This window comes from Pongo abelii, chromosome 20 (assembly GCF_028885655.2).
Source record: "Pongo abelii isolate AG06213 chromosome 20, NHGRI_mPonAbe1-v2.0_pri, whole genome shotgun sequence".
Taxonomy (NCBI): Eukaryota; Metazoa; Chordata; class Mammalia; order Primates; family Hominidae; genus Pongo; species Pongo abelii.
Window position 1 is genome coordinate 48,217,511 of NC_072005.2, and position 15,919 is coordinate 48,233,429.

Here is a 15,919-nt window from a genome sequence, read left to right on the forward strand (position 1 = left end):
GGTGGGAGGGAGCCTAGTCTACCTGGAGTACCCTTGGTCCTCAGTGTGACCCCTGCTGCCCCCATGTGGCCTGGGCCCGCACTGCAACTGGGCTTGAAGGAACGTCCGCTGGGTGACACCCCTCCCGCTCAGCATGTGGACACAGTGCCCACCTGAGGTGACAAGATACCTACACCCTGTGTGGAGGGATGACAACTAGGAGTGGGAGGGTCAGGACGCCTCCACAGAAGAGGCACCTAAGCTAGAGATGGAGCACCAGGAATTTCCAGCCAGGGCAACAGCATATGCACTGGGTCACTGTTCCCAGAATTCTTGCTTGACCTTGGTCCTGTAGGATAGTGCTGGCAAGCTGGTCTTAACTAGTGTTTACTAATTGGTAACGCCTGCCTGAAGCACACTATTGTGATAGTGGAAATTAACCTAACCACAAGAATCACAGTGCCTTAATGGATCAGTGATACCTGCCCTGGGCAGAAATAGAACCACGGCCAGGCATGGTGGCTCATGTCTGTAATGCCAGCACCCTGGGAGGCTGAGGCAGGTGGATTGCTTGAGCTCAGGAGTCAGACCAGCCTGGGCAACACGGCAAAACCACTTCTCTACAAAAAATACAATAAGCTGGACGTAGTGGCACATGCTTGTAGTCCCAGCTATTCAGGAGGCTGAGGTGGGTGGATCACTTGAGCCTGGGAGGTTGAAGTTGCAGTGGGCTGTGGTCTCACCGCTGTACCCTAGCCTGGGTGACGGAGAGAGACCCTGTCTCACACAAAAAACACCTTGCAGAACTGCAGGGTCACAGATCAGGATAAGGACTAGTGGCGGTACCCAGATACCCAGACAGGTTCGACCATAAAGCAGGAAACAGCACACTGAGGAAGGAGAGTTTAATGTTGTGGGAAGGCAGCAGGATGCTTAGGGTGCGGGCTCCAGCAGGGGAGCACCTTGACCCTGGTCTTGGGCCAGCAGACGCAGAAGCAGGGAGTGCAGAGCCCGGCAAACAGGTGCGTAGCCCAGGCGGCTCAGATGCAGGTAATCATACATGTCATGGTGGCTGATGGTGCCATCTGAGTGCACAAAGCCAGGGTCGGCATCTAGGAAGTGGGCTCGAGGGTGGCCAGCCAGTGCCGCCCGTACCAGCTCGTTCACCCGTTGGTTCTTCTCCCGAAGTGGGTTGGGATGTTGGCCTCGCGGAAGCAGGCCCTGAGCAGGAACACAAGGCGTAGTAAGGAAACAAGGATTTGAGTATCTCGTTCTCTGTGCCAACCTGTCCTCCACCCACCACCATGAAGTTTCCAGCTGCAGAAAACACTAGGGATGGGCAAGTGGGGAGGATGGGAGGGTAGTTCCTAAATATCACATCCTAGCCCTCATTTAGCAAGAGACTTCTGAGTTTTAGCCTCTTTTCTTTTCTTTTTTTTTTTTTGAGACAGAGTCTTGCTCTGTCGCCCAGACTGGAGTGCAGTGGTGCGATCTCGACTCACTGCAAGCTCCGCCTCCCGGGTTCACGCCATTTTCCTGCCTCAGCCTCCCAAGTAGCTGGGACTACAGGCACCCACCACCATGCCCGGCTAATTTTTTGTATTTTTATTAGAGACGGGGTTTCACCGTGTTAGCCAGGATGGTCTCGATCTCCTGACTTCGTGATCCGCCCGCCTCGGCCTCCCAAAGTGCTGGGATTACAGGCGTGAGCCACTGCGCCCGGCCTAGCCTCTTTCCAAGTATCACTTAGAAAAATGTTGACATTGGCCAGGTTCAGTGGCTCACGCCTGTAATCCCAGCACTTTGGGAGGCTGAGGCAGGTGGATCACCAGGTCAGGAGATCGAGACCAACCTGGGCAACATGGTGAAACCCCATCTCTAACAAAAATACACAAAAATTAGCGGGACATGATGGCGTGTGCCTGTAGTCCCAGCTACTTGGGAGGCTGACGTGGGAGAATCACTTGAGCCCTGGAAGCAGAGGTTGCAGTGAGCTGAGATCATGCCACCGCACTCCAGCCTGGGCAACAGAGCCAGATCCTGTCTCAAAAAATAAATAGGCCAAGAGCAGTTGCTCACGCCTGTAATCCCAGCACTTTGGGAGGCTGAGATGGGTGGATCACTTGAGGTCAGGAGTTTGAGACCAGCCTGGCCAACATGGTGAAACGCCATCTCTACTAAAAATACAAAAATTAGCCAGGCGTGGTGGCACGCGCCTGCAGTCTCAGCTACTGTGGAGGCTGAGGCAGGAGAATCGCTTGAACCCAGGAGGAGGAGGTTGCAGTGAGCCCAGATTGCGTCACTGCACTCTGGCCTGGGCAACAGAGCAAGACTCTGTCCCAAAAAAAATAAATCAATAAAAGATACCAACATCATGGCTCATGCCAAGGGATCAATCCCCTTTCAGAAGAGGAAATGTCCTAGCTACCTACAAGTGATGGAGCCTAGATTTGCCCCAGGAATGCCTGACAACTTTTGGCCTATTCAAGGTTTTTTGAGGGTTTTTCTTTTGTTTTCTGGTGAGACAGGGTCTCTGTCATCCAGGCTGGAGTGCGGTAGCATTATCACAGCTCACTGTTACCTTGAATTCCTGGGCTCAAGTGATCCTTTCCCTTTAGCCTCCCAAGTAGCTGGGGTTACAGGTTTTGTGCACCATCATACCCAGCTAATTTTTTTTTTTTGAGATGGAGTCTCGCTCTGTCGCCCAGGCTGGAGTGCAGTGGCGCAATCTCGGCTCACTGCAAGCTCCGCCTCCCGGGTTCATGCCATTCTCCTGCCTCAGCCTCCCGAGTAGCTGGGACTACACACGCCTGCCACCACACCCGGCTAATTTTTTGTATTTTTAGTAGAAATGGGGTTTCACCTTGTTAGCCAGGATGGTCTCGATCTCCTGACCTCATGATCCGCTCTCTTCAGCCTCCCAAAGTGCTGGGATTACAGGTTTACAGGCGTGAGCCACCGCACCCGGCTTTTTTTTTTTTTTTTTTTGAGACAGAGTTTCGCTCTTGTTGCCCAGGCTGGAGTGCAATGGTGCAATCTTGGCTCACTCCAACCTCCACCTCCTGGGTTCAAGCGATTCTCCTGCCTTAGCCTCCCAAGTAGCTGGGATTACAAGCATGTGCCACCACGCCCAGCTAATTTTGTATTTTTAGTAGAGATGGGGTTTCTCCATGTGTGGTCAGGCTGGTCTTGAACTCCCGACCTCAGGTGATCTACTTGCCTCGGCCTCCCAAAGTGCTGGGATCACAGGCATGAACTGCGCCCAGCCCATGCCCAACTAATTTTTTTTTTTTTGAGACGGAGTCTCGCTCTGTCGCCCAGGCTGGAGTGCAGTGGCACAGTATCAGCTCACTGCAAGCTCCGCCTCCCGGGTTCATGCCATTCTCCTGCCTCAGCCTCCCGAGTAGCTGGGACTACAGGCGCCCGCCACCGTGCCTGGCTAATTTTTTGTATTTTTAGTAGAGACGGGGTTTCACCGTGTTAGCCAGGATGGTCTCGATCTCCTGACCTGGTGATCCACCTGCCTCAGCCTCCCAAAGTGCTGGGATTACAGGCGTGAGCCACCGTGCCTGGCCCGTTTTTTAGTTTTTCAATACCCCCAAAGTCTCAAGCCATCCCTGGGCAAAATAGGCTAATTGGTCTCTGAGCACATTCTCAACCACAGCCACTCTGAAGGGTATAGCAAGCTCCAATGCGAGATTCTGCCTGAAAGCCACTGCTCTATGTCAAGCTGCCTAGAACCGTGCCAACTGTGGCTATATCTGAGGGGGTCCCAGACCACTGCCATTTTTCCTTTCCCACCCTCCCAGCCTCTCACCAGCACCACAACCCGGGCCTGGGGCTGTCGCTCATTCACCAGTTGCACAATGGCCTTGATGCCACCAGTCACCTGCTCTGCTGTGTGTCCGTGGTTGTTGGTGCCCACCCAGACCACCACAATCTGTGGAAAAAGAGACATGAAACAGCAGTGAGGGGGCAGCCAAAAGATATTTTAGAGCCCCACCCAAGCCCCGCTCACCTTGGGCCGGATGTGTTCCAGCTCCCCATTCTCCAGCCGCCACAGTACATGCTGTGTGCCGTCACCACCAATGCCAAAGTTAAGTGCATGCAGAGGAGAGAAGAGCTCCCGCCAGATCTGTGGGCAAGAAGTGGTATGGGCACAAGGGCACTGTCCGCATGGACCATCCCCCTCTGTCCAGGTGTTAACCAGATGCCATTATGGAAGAACCTTACTTCATGGAAGCAGTCTTAAAATTTCACCTGGAGCAAACTCCAGCATGGCTGAACCTTACTTTATAGAAATCTATTAGAATCTCTCACTTATTTTATTTTATTTTATATTTTTGAGACAGAGTTATTTTATTTTTGAGACAGAGTCTCACTCTGTCACCCAGGCTGGAGTGCAGTGGCACTATCTCGGCTCACTGCAACCTCCGCCTCCCTAGTTCAAGTGATTCTCATGTCTCAGCCTCCCGAGTAGCTGGGACTACAGGTGTACGCCACCATGTCCAGCTAATTTTTTGTATTTTTAGTAGAGATGGGGTTTCACCATGTGGGCCAGGCTGGTCTCGAGCTCCTGACCTCAGGTGATCCACCCGCCTCGGCCTCCCAAAGTGTTGGGATTACAGGCATGAGCCCACAGTGCCCGGCCTATTTATTTTTTGAGACGGAGTTCCGCTCTTGTTGCCCAGGCTGGAGTGCAGTAGTGCAATCTCGGCTCATTGCAATCTCTGCTTCCCAGGTTCTGGTGATTCTCCTGCCTCAGCCTCCCAAGTAGCTGGGACTATAGGCATGTGCCACCATGCCCAGCTAATTTTTGTATTTTTAGTAGAGACAGGGTTTCACCATGTTGGCCAGGCTGGTCTCGAACTCCTGACCTCAGGTCATCCGCCTGCCTAGGCCTCCCAAAGTGCTGGGATTACAGGCGTAAGCCACCACACCCTGTTTAGAGTCTCTCACTTTAAACCAAGCCCCAGGCTCTGTGGCTCATGCTGAGGTGGGAGGACTGCTTGAGCCCAGGAGTTCAAGACCAACCTGCGCAACAGGGCAAAACCCCATCTCTACAAAAATTACAAAAATTAGCCAGGTGCATGGTGATGTGCACCTGTAGTCCCAGCTACTCGGGAGGCTGAGGTGGGAGGATCGCTTGAGCCCAGGAGGCAGAGGTTGCAGTGAAGAGAGATCATACCACTGCACGCCAGCCTGGGTGACAGAGCAAGACCCTGTCTCAAAAACCAACCAACCAACCAACCAACAAAACAAACCAAGCCCCATAGAAGCAAGACTCACTTTATGAAAATCCAGTCTGCTTGAGCCATGCATTGAACCAATGGCATTACAGTTGAAACTTATTTTGATGAAACCCATTACAGTTGGACATGCTTCGTGGAAAGATATTATTATGATTGAGTCCTCTTTGTGGAGTGCCATTAGAGTTGACCTTCACTTCCTGTAAAGTGACTATAGCTTTGTGTAAATCCAACAGGGCTGTGCACTACTTAAAGCAAACAAGAAAGAGCCTCACTTTAGGCAAGCCTATGGCAGTAAAGCCTCATTTTAGGTCTTAGCACATTATACACAAATCCAATCTGATAAAACCAAGGCATACATTTCTTTCTCAATAGAATGTTGCACCTTACACCAAGATTCTCAGAGCCTCGGGCTGCCTCAAGGCCAATCTGGGTACTCCCATAATACCCCACCTGGCCTGGGTTCTGGTCCAGATGTGTCAGCATGGGCACAGGGCTGGATGGGGCAGGGGGAGAGGGACTGCCCTCACCTCGCACTGGTGCATGAGCTGGACCAAGGAGTCCCCGATGAAGACGACTTCGGGTTCCTTATCTTTGCTGTCAGCCACGAACCGATGGTGCTGCGGGAGCGCGCGAGAGGGAGTCAATGGCACGCACGCTCCAGGGCCCGCCCCGCCCTGCTCCCTTAGGCAGCACCTCCTCAACTGCCCTCAGTTTCCCAATCAGGTAGTGAGAGTGGCAAGAACCAGCCGTTCTCCTGAGCCACCCCCCGCCCCCCGCACCCCGGACTCCTCAATATCCCAGGTGGGAACGCTCACCAGGGACATCCAGCGCCCATCGCCCTGTACGTCCTGCACCGGCGTGGGCTTGCTGGCTGGGTTCTCCTCTCCACTCATCTTGGCGCCGCAGCTCCTGCAGGATGAGCGAGTCGGGTCGGCCCGGGAGTGTTCCGGACCGAGCTGGCTCCGCCACGCCCACTCCTACCCCTAGCGGCAACAAAGGACCGTCCCAACGCTAGCACACCCGCGGAGGACGAAGGCCGATACAGGGCGCCGCCTCCTCTCCAGGGACGGAAACCTTCACTTAGGAGGTAGGTGGAATCAGGAACCTTCGCTTCCCCCACGACGGCCGCACAGTGGGCTCGCCCGGCGCTTCCCGCTCGGGCAGCTGACTCGCAGGCCGCGCACCCGGCACGGGGTGGGGGGAGGGAGAGGCGAGACCATCCGGCTCCCGAGACGGGGAGGAGGGAGAAACCACCCACCGGTCACGGGGAGGGGCGAACTACCTGAAGAGTCGAGAGTGGGCGGGGAAAAATCTAGCCCGCTGTCTAGCAAATGGGAAGAAACCATTTGCTGTACAGAGTGAAATGTGCGGAAGGGACCACCTACTGTTGCGGGTGGGTGGGGGTGACCCATTCACGTGGTGGGGGGAGGGGAGCGAGTGGACGAGTCCATTCTTATATTCCCTTGAAGGGGTGGCTCGAATGCACCTGGCTGGGGGGGACGCTCCCATTTTCTACTGATGCGGGGGACAGAAAAGGAAGATGACAAAATGTAAAACTTCGAGGCTCCCTTCTAAGGAGCCACTCTAAGGCCGCGCCAGGGCTTTAGTGAGCCTATCTGCTCGTGGGCTTCCCCTACTCAAAACACCGTGTGTGTGTGTGTGTGTGTGTGTGTGTGTGTGTGTGTGTGTGTGTGTGTGTGTGTGTGTGTGTGTGTGTGTGTGTGTTGAAATCTAAAGTACATATCTTTGCATTCAAGACATCACAGGACCCCTACTCAAAACACCGTGTGTGTGTGCGCGCGCGTGGCATAACATATAAACTACATATCTTTGCATTCAAAACGCTATAGGACCTGCGTGGAGGGTAGAAGAAGGTGCAGAAAGAGAAAGGAAATTAGAGACGCCTCCAGGGCTCAGGTCCAGTCTGGCGTCCCTCCGGCAGATCATCTTGCAGATCTGCAGCCTCTACACCCTCTCTAAACCCACAGGCCAACTGGGTGTGTCTGAGCTCTGAAACGTACATCCACAGCCAAGGCCACCTAGGGTCGCGCCTCTCCCCCAACGCTGCCCCAAATTAATCTCAGACCTCAGTGTCTTCTCAGATCTCCCTCTCTGGGACCAGGTGGGGGGCTCACTCCCCGCTAAACGTCCTGATCATGTTCTTGTAGCCCCACTCCAGGTGGGACCTTCCCATGTATTCATTCCTTCGAGGTGGATTGATACTGAGACAGAGATGAGTGTTATTCATTGTGTTTATGTTCTTTTTCAATCCACTTCCCTGGAACGGGGCCAGGCACACAGTAGTTATTCCACAAGTGCTTGCTGAATGAGTAGTAAATGAGTGGGTCAGCTCCTGACCTTGTGCCAATGTGTTTAGGGAGACAGATCCAGACACAGAGGTGTAGGGGTATCAAAGTTGTGTTTGAGGGAGAGACAGGGACCTCTGGGGAGGAAGAGGAGAAGGACTCTGAGGACTATGGGTTTCCTAGGAGTAGTATTTCAGCTGGGTCTGAAAGATAATGAAGAATGGGCAAGCAGAAAGAAAAGATACAGGTAATCACTTTCTTATTAGGCATGGGGAATATCGTGGAATAGCTTGATTTTAAAGTCTGAGGGAGGCCAGCGTGGAGGCTCATGCCTGTAATCCCAGCACTTTGGGAGGCTGACATGGTCGGATCACTTGAGGTCAACCAGCCTGGCCAACATGGCAAAACCCCGTGTCTACTAAATATACAAAAAAAAAAAAAAAAAATAGCTAGGCATGGTGGCTCACGCCTGTAGTCCCAGCTACTTGGGAGGCTGAGGCGGGAGAATTGCTTGAGTCTGGGATGCAGAGGTTGCAGTGAGCTGAGATCGCGCCACTGCAGCCCAGCCTGGGCGACAGTGGCCGAGCTTGGGTGACACAGCGAGACTCTGTCTTAATTACAAAAATAAACAAACAAATAAAGTGTGAGGGAGCCAGGTGCAGTGATGCATGCTTGTAGTCCCAGCTACTGGGGAGGCTGAGGTGCGAGGATCGCTTGAGCCCAGAAGTTTGAGACCAGCCCGGGTAACATAGTGAGACCCTGTCTAAAAAAAAAAAAAAAAAAAAAGGGCTGGGCGCGGTGGCTCACACCTGTAATCCCAGCACTTTGGGAGGCCAAGGTGGGCAGATCACGAGGTCAGGAGATTGAGACCATCCTGGCTAACACGGTGAAACCCCGTCTCTACTAAAAATACAAAAAATTAGCTGGGCGTGGTGGCGGGTGCCTGTAGTCCCAGCTACTCGGGAGGCTGAGGCAGGAGAATAGCGTGAACCCGGGAGGCGGAGCTTGCAGTGAGCTGAGATGGCACCACTGCACTTCAGCCTGGGAGACAGAGCGAGACGCCTTCTCAAAAAAAAAAAAAAAAAAAAGGCAAGTGCCTGTAGTCCCAGTTAGTTGGGAGGCTGAGGCAGGAGGATTGCTTGAGCCTGGGAGATGAGGCGGCAGTGGGCCATGATTGTGTCATTGCACTCCAGGATGGATGACAGAGTGAGTCCCTGTCTCCAAAAAAGAAGTCATAATCAGCTAGGCATGGTAGCTCACTCCTGTAATCCCAGCACTTTGGGAGGCTGAGGTAGGTGGCTCACTTGGCATCAGGAGTTCAAGACCAGTCTGACCAACATAGCAAAACCCCATCTCTATTAAAAAATACAAAGATTAGCCGGGCAAGGTGGTCTGCGCCTGTAGTCCCAGCTACCTGGGAGGCTGAGGCAGGAGAATCGCTTGAACCCGGGAGGTGGAGGTTGCAGTGAGTCCAGATTGTGCCACTGCACTCCAGCCTCGGTGACAGATTGAAATTCCATCTCAGAAAGGAAGGAAAAGAAAAGAAAAAAGTCATTATTATGCCTTCAAGTCAGTGATATAATAAGAGAGAATTTTTTTTTTTTTTATAGAGTCTCGCTCTGTTGCCTAGGCTGGACTGCAATGGCACGATCTTGGCTCGCTGCAACCTCTGCCTCCCAGGTTCAAGCGATTCTCCTGCCTCAGCCTCCTGAGTAGCTGGGACTACAGGCATGTGCCACCACGCCCGGCTAATTTTTTATATTTTTAATAGAGAAGAGGTTTCACTGTGTTAGCCAGGATGGTCTCGATCTCCTGACCTCATGATCTACCTGCCTTGGCCTCCCAAAGTGCTGGGATTACAGGCGTGAGCCACCATACCCAACTGAGAAAAAAATTTTTTAAAATAAAGTCTGAGGGGATAAGTTGGAGCAGTTCCTGAAGCAAAGCTTAGTGAGAAACAGAGCTTCCAGGCATTCTTCATTCACCAGGCCCATTTCAAGTTAGACATATTGGTCTAGTTTATCCTTCTAGCAACCAAATGAGGAAGGTAGTTTTATTACCAACCCAATTTTACAGGTCAGAAAACTAAGTCTGACCAGTTACAAACGTTTCCAAGGTCACACAGTCCAGTTGTGCCATTTTGGGCATTTAAACCAAGCCTAGCTATGAATCACAACACTACACTAACTTTTTTTTGAGATGGAGTCTTACTCTGTCACCTAGGCTGGAATGCAGTGGTGTGATCTCTGCTCACTGCATCCTCCACTTCCCAGGTTCAAGCAATTCTCCTGCCCCAGCCTGCTGAGTCGCTGGATATACAGTCATGAGCCAATGCGCCTGGCCTAATTTTTTTTCTTTTACAGGGTCTTGCCCTCTCCCTCAGGTGGGCGTGATCATGGCTCACTGCTGCCTCCACCTCCTAGGCTTAAGCGATCCTCCTGCATCAGCCTTCCAAGTAGCTGGGCCCACAGGCAAGAGCCACTGCGCCCAGCTTATTTATTTATTTATTTATTTAGAGACGGAGTCTCGCTCTGTCGCCCAGGCTGAAGTGCATCTCGGCTCACTGCAAGCTCCGCCTCCTGGGTAGTTGGGACTACAGGCACCTGCCACCACGCCCAGCTAATTTTTTGTATTTTTAGTAGAGAAGGAGTTTCACCGTGTTAGCCAGGATGGTCTCGATCTCCTGACCTCGTGATCCGCCCACCTCGGCCTCCCAAAGTGCTGGGATTACAGGCATGAGCCACCACGCCCAAAGCTAATTTATTTTTTGTAGTCAGGGTCTCCCTATGTTGTCCAGGGTGGTCTTGAACTCTTGGGCTCAAGCCAGCCTCCTGCCTCTGCCTTCCAAAGTGCTGGGATTACAGACGTGAGCCACCACGCCCAGCCAACTATAAAGGTTTTCTAGGGATTATGTCTGTGGCTGCTTGGGGGACAGCTGTGCATGGGGGCTACCATAACCCTTCTTCCCCTTGGCACGCCTGGTCTCAACTGGCCCTCGAAAGACTGCCGATAGCTATCTGAACCAATCAGCATTCAGGAAGGGGGCGGACCTAGTGAACCTCACAGCCAATTGGTGGATTGGAGGTGCTAAGACCAAGAAAGGGAGATTTCTGAAATTGAGGCTGGGAGGGGAGGGGCTATAACCGGCGCTTCCCTGGCACGCGGCTCTAGGTTTCCGTCCTCTCAGAGCCACGAAGCCAAAGGGCATGGAAAGGGCACGCGCATGCGTGTGGGGGCGCCCGAGGCCCGGAACAGCGCCAGGTGACTTCGAGAGCTGGGGTCAACCCGGAAAAGAAGCCATTGCGCCCCACAGCTACGTGAAGTGGGAAGGGCCGGGGTTCGTTGGGGCGAGAGAGGTACCCTTCCCCCACCCTGCTTCTACCAACCGTACCCCACTCCCTTCACTCTGCCCACCCTGCCCTACCACGGCTGGCCACCATGCTTCCTCTCCTACCCTAGCCCCTTTCTTTGTGATCAGGCCCTGTCCCTGATCGCGCCTCTCTCTCCCTTTCTGTTCTCTCGAGGTTTTCTCAGGCTTTCCAGACTTCTCTTGCTGCTCTCCCTCTCCTGCTTCTCTTTCTCTACCATCTCTTTCCACTTTCTGCATTCCCCTGTACCTCGTCTACCCCGGATTTCTCCGTCCAGAATCACTTTCTGGTCCCCCAAATCCCTCCAATCTCATGACCCCTTCACCACCCTCCATCTCTCTTTTTTTTTTTGTTGAGACAGAGTCTCGTTGTGTCCCCCAGGCTGGAGTGCAGTGGCGCGATCTCGGCTCACTGCAACCTCCGCCTCCCGATTTCAAGCGATTCTCCTGCCTCAGCCTCCTGAGTAGGTGAGATTACAGGCATTCACCACCACGCCGGCCAATTTTTGTATTTTTAGTAGAGGCGAGGTTTCACATGTTGCCCAGGCTGGTCTCAAACTCCTGAGCTCAAATGATCCACCCACCTCGGCCTCCCAAAGTGCTGGGACTGCAGGCGTGAGCCACTGCGCCTGGCCCCCACCCTCCATCTTTTTTTTTTTTTTTGAGACGGAGTCTTGCTCGGTCGCCCAGGCTGGAGTGCAGTGGTGCGATCTCGGCTCACTGCAAGCTCCGCCTCCTGGGTTCACGCCATTCTCCTGTCTCAGCCTCCCGAGTAGCTGGGACTACAGGCGCCCGCCACCACGCCCGGCTAATTTTTTGTATTTTTAGTAGAGACGGGGTTTCACCGTGTTAGCCAGGATGGTCTCGATCTCCTGACCTGGTGATCCGCCCGCTTCGGCCTCCCAAAGTGCTGGGATTACAGGCGTGAGCCGCCGCACCCGGCTCACCCTCCATCTTTTAACTGTTTCCCCATGTCCCTTTTCCTAATAGCCTTTCTCTATTTCCTGGCTTATCTTCCCATTAGCTGTGACTCCTTCGACTTCATCTTACTCCTGTTGATTCCTTATCTGACCAAACCTTTTCCAATCTCTCTCTGCTCACTTATTTTCTCTCATCTTTTCTCTCTCTTTTAAGAGACAAGGTCTCACTCTCTTGCCCAGGCTGGGGCACAGTGAGGCAATCATAGCTCAGAGTAACCTCCAACTCCTGGGCTCAAGTGATCCTCCCACCTCAGCTTCCCTAGCAGCTGGGACTACAGGTGTGGGCCACCGAATCCAGCTATTTTTTTTTTTTTTTTTTTTTTTTTGAGACGGAGTCTCACTCTGTCACCCAGGTTGGAGTGCAGTGGCGCAGTCTCAGCTCACTGCAACCTCCGTCTCCTGGGTTCAAGCGATTCTCCTGCCTCAGCCTCCGGAGTAGCTGGGATTACAGGCGCGCACCATCACATGCAGCTAATTTTTGTATTTTTAGTAGAGACAGGGTTTTGGCATGTTGGCCAGGCTGGTCTCGAACTCCTGGCCTCAAGTGATCTGCTCGCCTTGGCCTCCCAAAGTGCTGGGATTACAAGCATGAGCCACCACACCTGGCATCATCCAGCTAATTTTTATTTTTATTTTTTGTAGAGATGAGGGTCTCACTTTGCTGCTCAGGTTGGTCTTGAATTCCTAGCCTCAAGCGATACTCCCGCCTCAGCCTCCCAAAGTGCTAGGATTACAGATTTGAGCCACCATGCCTGGCCTCACCTGGTCATTCTAAATAGTATTCCCACCTCACCCCAAAACATCTCCCTATTCACTTGTGTTTTTTTGTTTTGTTTTGCTTTATTTTTAAGATGGAGTCTCACTCTATTGCCCAGACTGAAGTGCAGTGGCACAATCCTGACTCACTGCAACTTCTGCCTTCTGGGTTCAAGCGATTCTCCTGCCTCAGCCTCCTGCCTCAGCCTCCTGAGTAGCTGGGATTACAGGCGTGCACCACCCCGCCCAGCTAATTTTTTTTTTTTTTTTTTTTGAGATGGAGTCTTGCTCTGTCACCCAGGCTGGAGTGCAATGGCATGATCTCAGCTCACTGAAACTTCCGCCTCCTGGGTTCAAGTGATTCTCCTGCCTCAGCCTCCTGAGTAGCTGGAATTACAGGTTCATGCCACCATGTCTGGCTAAATTTTGTATTTTTAGTAGAGACGGGGTTTCACTATGTTGGCCAGGCTGGTCTCGAACTCCTGACCTCAGGTGATCTGCCTGCCTTGGCCTCCCAAAGTACTAGGATTATAGGTGTGAGCCACTGTGCCTGGCCAATTTTTGTATTTTCAGTAAAGACAGGGTTTTGCCATGTTGGCTAGGCTGCTCTAAAGTGACCTGGCCTAAAGTGATCGGCCTGCCTTGGCCTACCCCAGTGTTGGTATTACAGGCATAAGCCACCGCGCCCAGCCCTCCCTATTCACTTTGCTACTCCCCTTGACTTATCTGCATGCTGATGGCCACCCTATCTTTATATTCCAGGACACCATGGATACCCAGGGACCAGTCTCCCAGCCTTTTCAGCAGCCTGAGAAACCTGGTCGTGTCCGTCGTCGGAAGACTAGGCGGGAACGTAACAAGGCCCTGATGGGCAGCCGCCGGCCATTAGCCCACCACGATCCTCCTGTGGCCATTCGGGATCCACCTATAGTCCCTACTGCCTCCAAGCTCGTGGTCATAACCCAGGGCCGGCTGAGCCGGGAGCACCGGGGTCTCTTCAACCACGAGGTGAAATCCCTAGATGTTGCAAGGCTGCTTAGCAGTGGGACCCTGGTGCCAGGCAGCCCCACACTCCCTGCCAAGCCCTCCCCAAGCCCAGGCAGGGCCCAGGAACCAGCCCCACAGTCCAGGGACAAAGAGAACCAGGTGCCTGGAGGTTCGGGCCCAGGCCCACCCAGTTCCCCAGAGTTGCCTGGCGTGGGGCAGCTGCTGGCAGAGCTGCAGTGTCAGCTGAGTTTGCCACAGGCCTTCCCCCGGAGGAACCTGATTCAGGATGCCAGGGATGCCGTCGTGCACACCTTGCAGGCCTGTCATGGTTGTGTGCCTGACCTTGCCTTGGTGCTTCGGGGCTCCCAGCCACCCTTGCCAGGTGAGCCTCCCTCCTGCCCCTGTACTCCCCTTTCCTTTGTCGGCTCTAGCTCAGCTGGCCTCTATGCTTCTTTCCTCTGTGCCAGGGGCCAAGCCTGGAGTCTCTGAGAGAAAGATGACACCCTTCTGGATTAATAGCCCTGATCAAGTCCCAGAGCAGGAGAGGCAAAGGAAGCAACAAGGGACAAAGGAGTTCACCTTCCCCATGCCCTACACCTCCAACATGCCCACCGCGCACAGGGGGAGTCTGGCACCACCAAGAGGTCCCTGGCCACCACACTTTCCCTCACTGTCTTCGCCATCTGGAACAGCCTGGGGTCCCCCAACAGCGTTTGACTTGTTAAAAAGCATCTGGCTGGTAGCCACGCCACCCCCTCCTCGGCCCTGGGGGGTTGGCCTTCCTCAGCCCCTGCCTCAGTCTTCATCACCCCTGTTGCCCCGAACCTCTGTCCTGGACTGGAGCCCCAGCCCCCCTTCCCCACTGCCCAGCCTCTCCTGGGTAGTGGCCCAGAGCAGTCCAGAAGCCTGGTCTTTTCCACCCATGAGACTGTACTGAGGAGAGGCTGAGGCTAGGGCTGGAGACAGATATCTTGTACTCCCAGTGACCTCAATAAAGTACTTTTCATGGTCCTCTTGATTTTCAGTGAGTTGCTGACTTAGAAGAGCAGCTTTTCTTAGCTCTGAGTTCTAGGTCCAAGATGGAGGGGAAGGTACTGTTGCTTGTTACCTTCATAGGGCCTGAGGAGTCAGCCTGGTGGGGAAAATTGGGACTTCAGTTAGTCCAACACATATGCCCACTGTGGCTGTGTACCTGACCCTGAGCTCTGGTGATGCTGGGGCTCCAGAGTGAGTGAGACAAAGGCCTTGTCCTCATGAGGCTCCCAGTTTGGTGGTGGGCACACACAACCCCAGCTCCAATGGTTGTGTCTAGGAGAGCAAGAGAGGTGCAGGGGCTGGGGCAGTCCAAGGAGGGAGTGATGGCTGCCCTAGTGAGGAGGGAATTCTTCATAGAAGAGCTGTGTTTTTCTTTTTCTTTCTTTCTTTCTTCTTTCTTTCTTTCCTCCTTTCCTTCTTTCCTTCTTTCTTTCTTTCTTTTTTTGGAGACAGAGTCTTGTTTTCTTGCCCAGGCTAGAGTGCAATGGCACAATCTTGGCTCACTGCAACCTCCGCCACCCAGGTTCAAGCGATTCTCCTGCCTCAGCCTCCCAGGGAGCTGAGATTACAGGTGTGCGCCACCATACACAGCTAATTTTTGTATTTTAAGCAGAGATGGGGTTTCGCCATGTTGGCCAGGCTGGTCTTGAACTCCTGGTCTCAAGTGATCCTCCTGCCTTGGCCTCCCAAAGAGCTGCAATTACAGGCATGAGCCACCGTGCCCTGCCAACCCTGTATTTTTCAAGGTTGGTGAAAACTTGGTACTTGAGGAAAAGAACATTTCAGGCAAGGGGAACAGCATATGCAAGTCCTGGAGGAGGCTGCATAGCAGATACAGGGCCATTTTCACTCAGCAAATCCCTAGGCCACGCTGGGACCTAGAGTAAGCCACATCTGGGCCTGCCCTTGAGGCCTCCTGGTCTGTGAACACAGGGAACAGTGTATGTGCAGGCTCAGGGCAGGAGTGACAGATCAGGGCTGAATCTGGCCCACAGGCTTTTTTAAATTTCACCCACGATATGTTTTAAATGTTGGAATCAATTGCCTACTGTTACAAACCAGGCAGTTTGCTTTTTTTTTTTTTTTTTAAATTGCATTTCTGGCTTCTTTCAGAAAGAAAGAAAAAATAAAAAAGGATCTGGCAGCAGAACTACAATCCTTCCTGGCAACAACTGGCCAAGTAGCAGAGGCCCCCTCTTTGTGGGATCCACGCTTTCCATTAAAAATGTTTCACTTATATTTCCAGCTTGGCCCCTT

General features: G+C 53.0%; 3 protein-coding genes across 4 annotated transcripts in view; 2 read left to right on the forward strand and 1 right to left on the reverse strand.

The window, feature by feature from the left end:
- The window catches only part of LOC103888610 (CEA cell adhesion molecule 6), a 913,736-nt gene that overhangs the window by 546,294 nt on the left and 351,523 nt on the right, over positions 1–15,919 (forward strand). The gene's annotated exons all lie outside the window — the stretch shown is intronic.
- On the reverse strand, positions 871–6,631 carry PAFAH1B3 (platelet activating factor acetylhydrolase 1b catalytic subunit 3). 2 transcript variants are annotated; one of them, XM_024241682.3, is made up of 6 exons: positions 6,252–6,631; positions 6,047–6,140; positions 5,759–5,848; positions 3,998–4,114; positions 3,797–3,919; positions 871–1,200 (listed from the first exon to the last, which is right to left on the reverse strand). In XM_024241682.3, the coding sequence occupies exons 2-6, from the start codon at positions 6,122–6,124 to the stop codon at positions 913–915; spliced, it is 696 nt and encodes a 231-aa protein (XP_024097450.2). In that variant the 5' UTR covers positions 6,125–6,140; positions 6,252–6,631; the 3' UTR covers positions 871–912.
- PRR19 (proline rich 19) lies at positions 10,622–14,638 on the forward strand. The gene is made up of 3 exons (XM_024237151.3): positions 10,622–10,893; positions 13,403–14,009; positions 14,095–14,638. The coding sequence occupies exons 1-3, from the start codon at positions 10,744–10,746 to the stop codon at positions 14,562–14,564; spliced, it is 1,227 nt and encodes a 408-aa protein (XP_024092919.3). The 5' UTR covers positions 10,622–10,743; the 3' UTR covers positions 14,565–14,638.

Excerpts from the sequence above, each read along its gene's own strand:
- PAFAH1B3 (XM_024241682.3), bottom strand. The coding sequence starts at position 6,124 with ATGAGTGGAGAGGAGAACCCAGCCAGCAAGCCCACGCCGGTGCAGGAC. Across the intron at positions 4,115-5,758 it reads AGCTCATGCACCAGTGCGAG|ATCTGGCGGGAGCTCTTCTC; the intron begins GTGAGGGCAGTC and ends TCTTGCCCACAG. Across the intron at positions 1,201-3,796 it reads AGGCCCGGGTTGTGGTGCTG|GGCCTGCTTCCGCGAGGCCA; the intron begins GTGAGAGGCTGG and ends GTTCCTGCTCAG.
- PRR19 (XM_024237151.3), top strand. The coding sequence starts at position 10,744 with ATGGAAAGGGCACGCGCATGCGTGTGGGGGCGCCCGAGGCCCGGAACA. Across the intron at positions 10,894-13,402 it reads GGTTCGTTGGGGCGAGAGAG|GACACCATGGATACCCAGGG; the intron begins GTACCCTTCCCC and ends TTTATATTCCAG. Across the intron at positions 14,010-14,094 it reads CTCCCAGCCACCCTTGCCAG|GGGCCAAGCCTGGAGTCTCT; the intron begins GTGAGCCTCCCT and ends CCTCTGTGCCAG.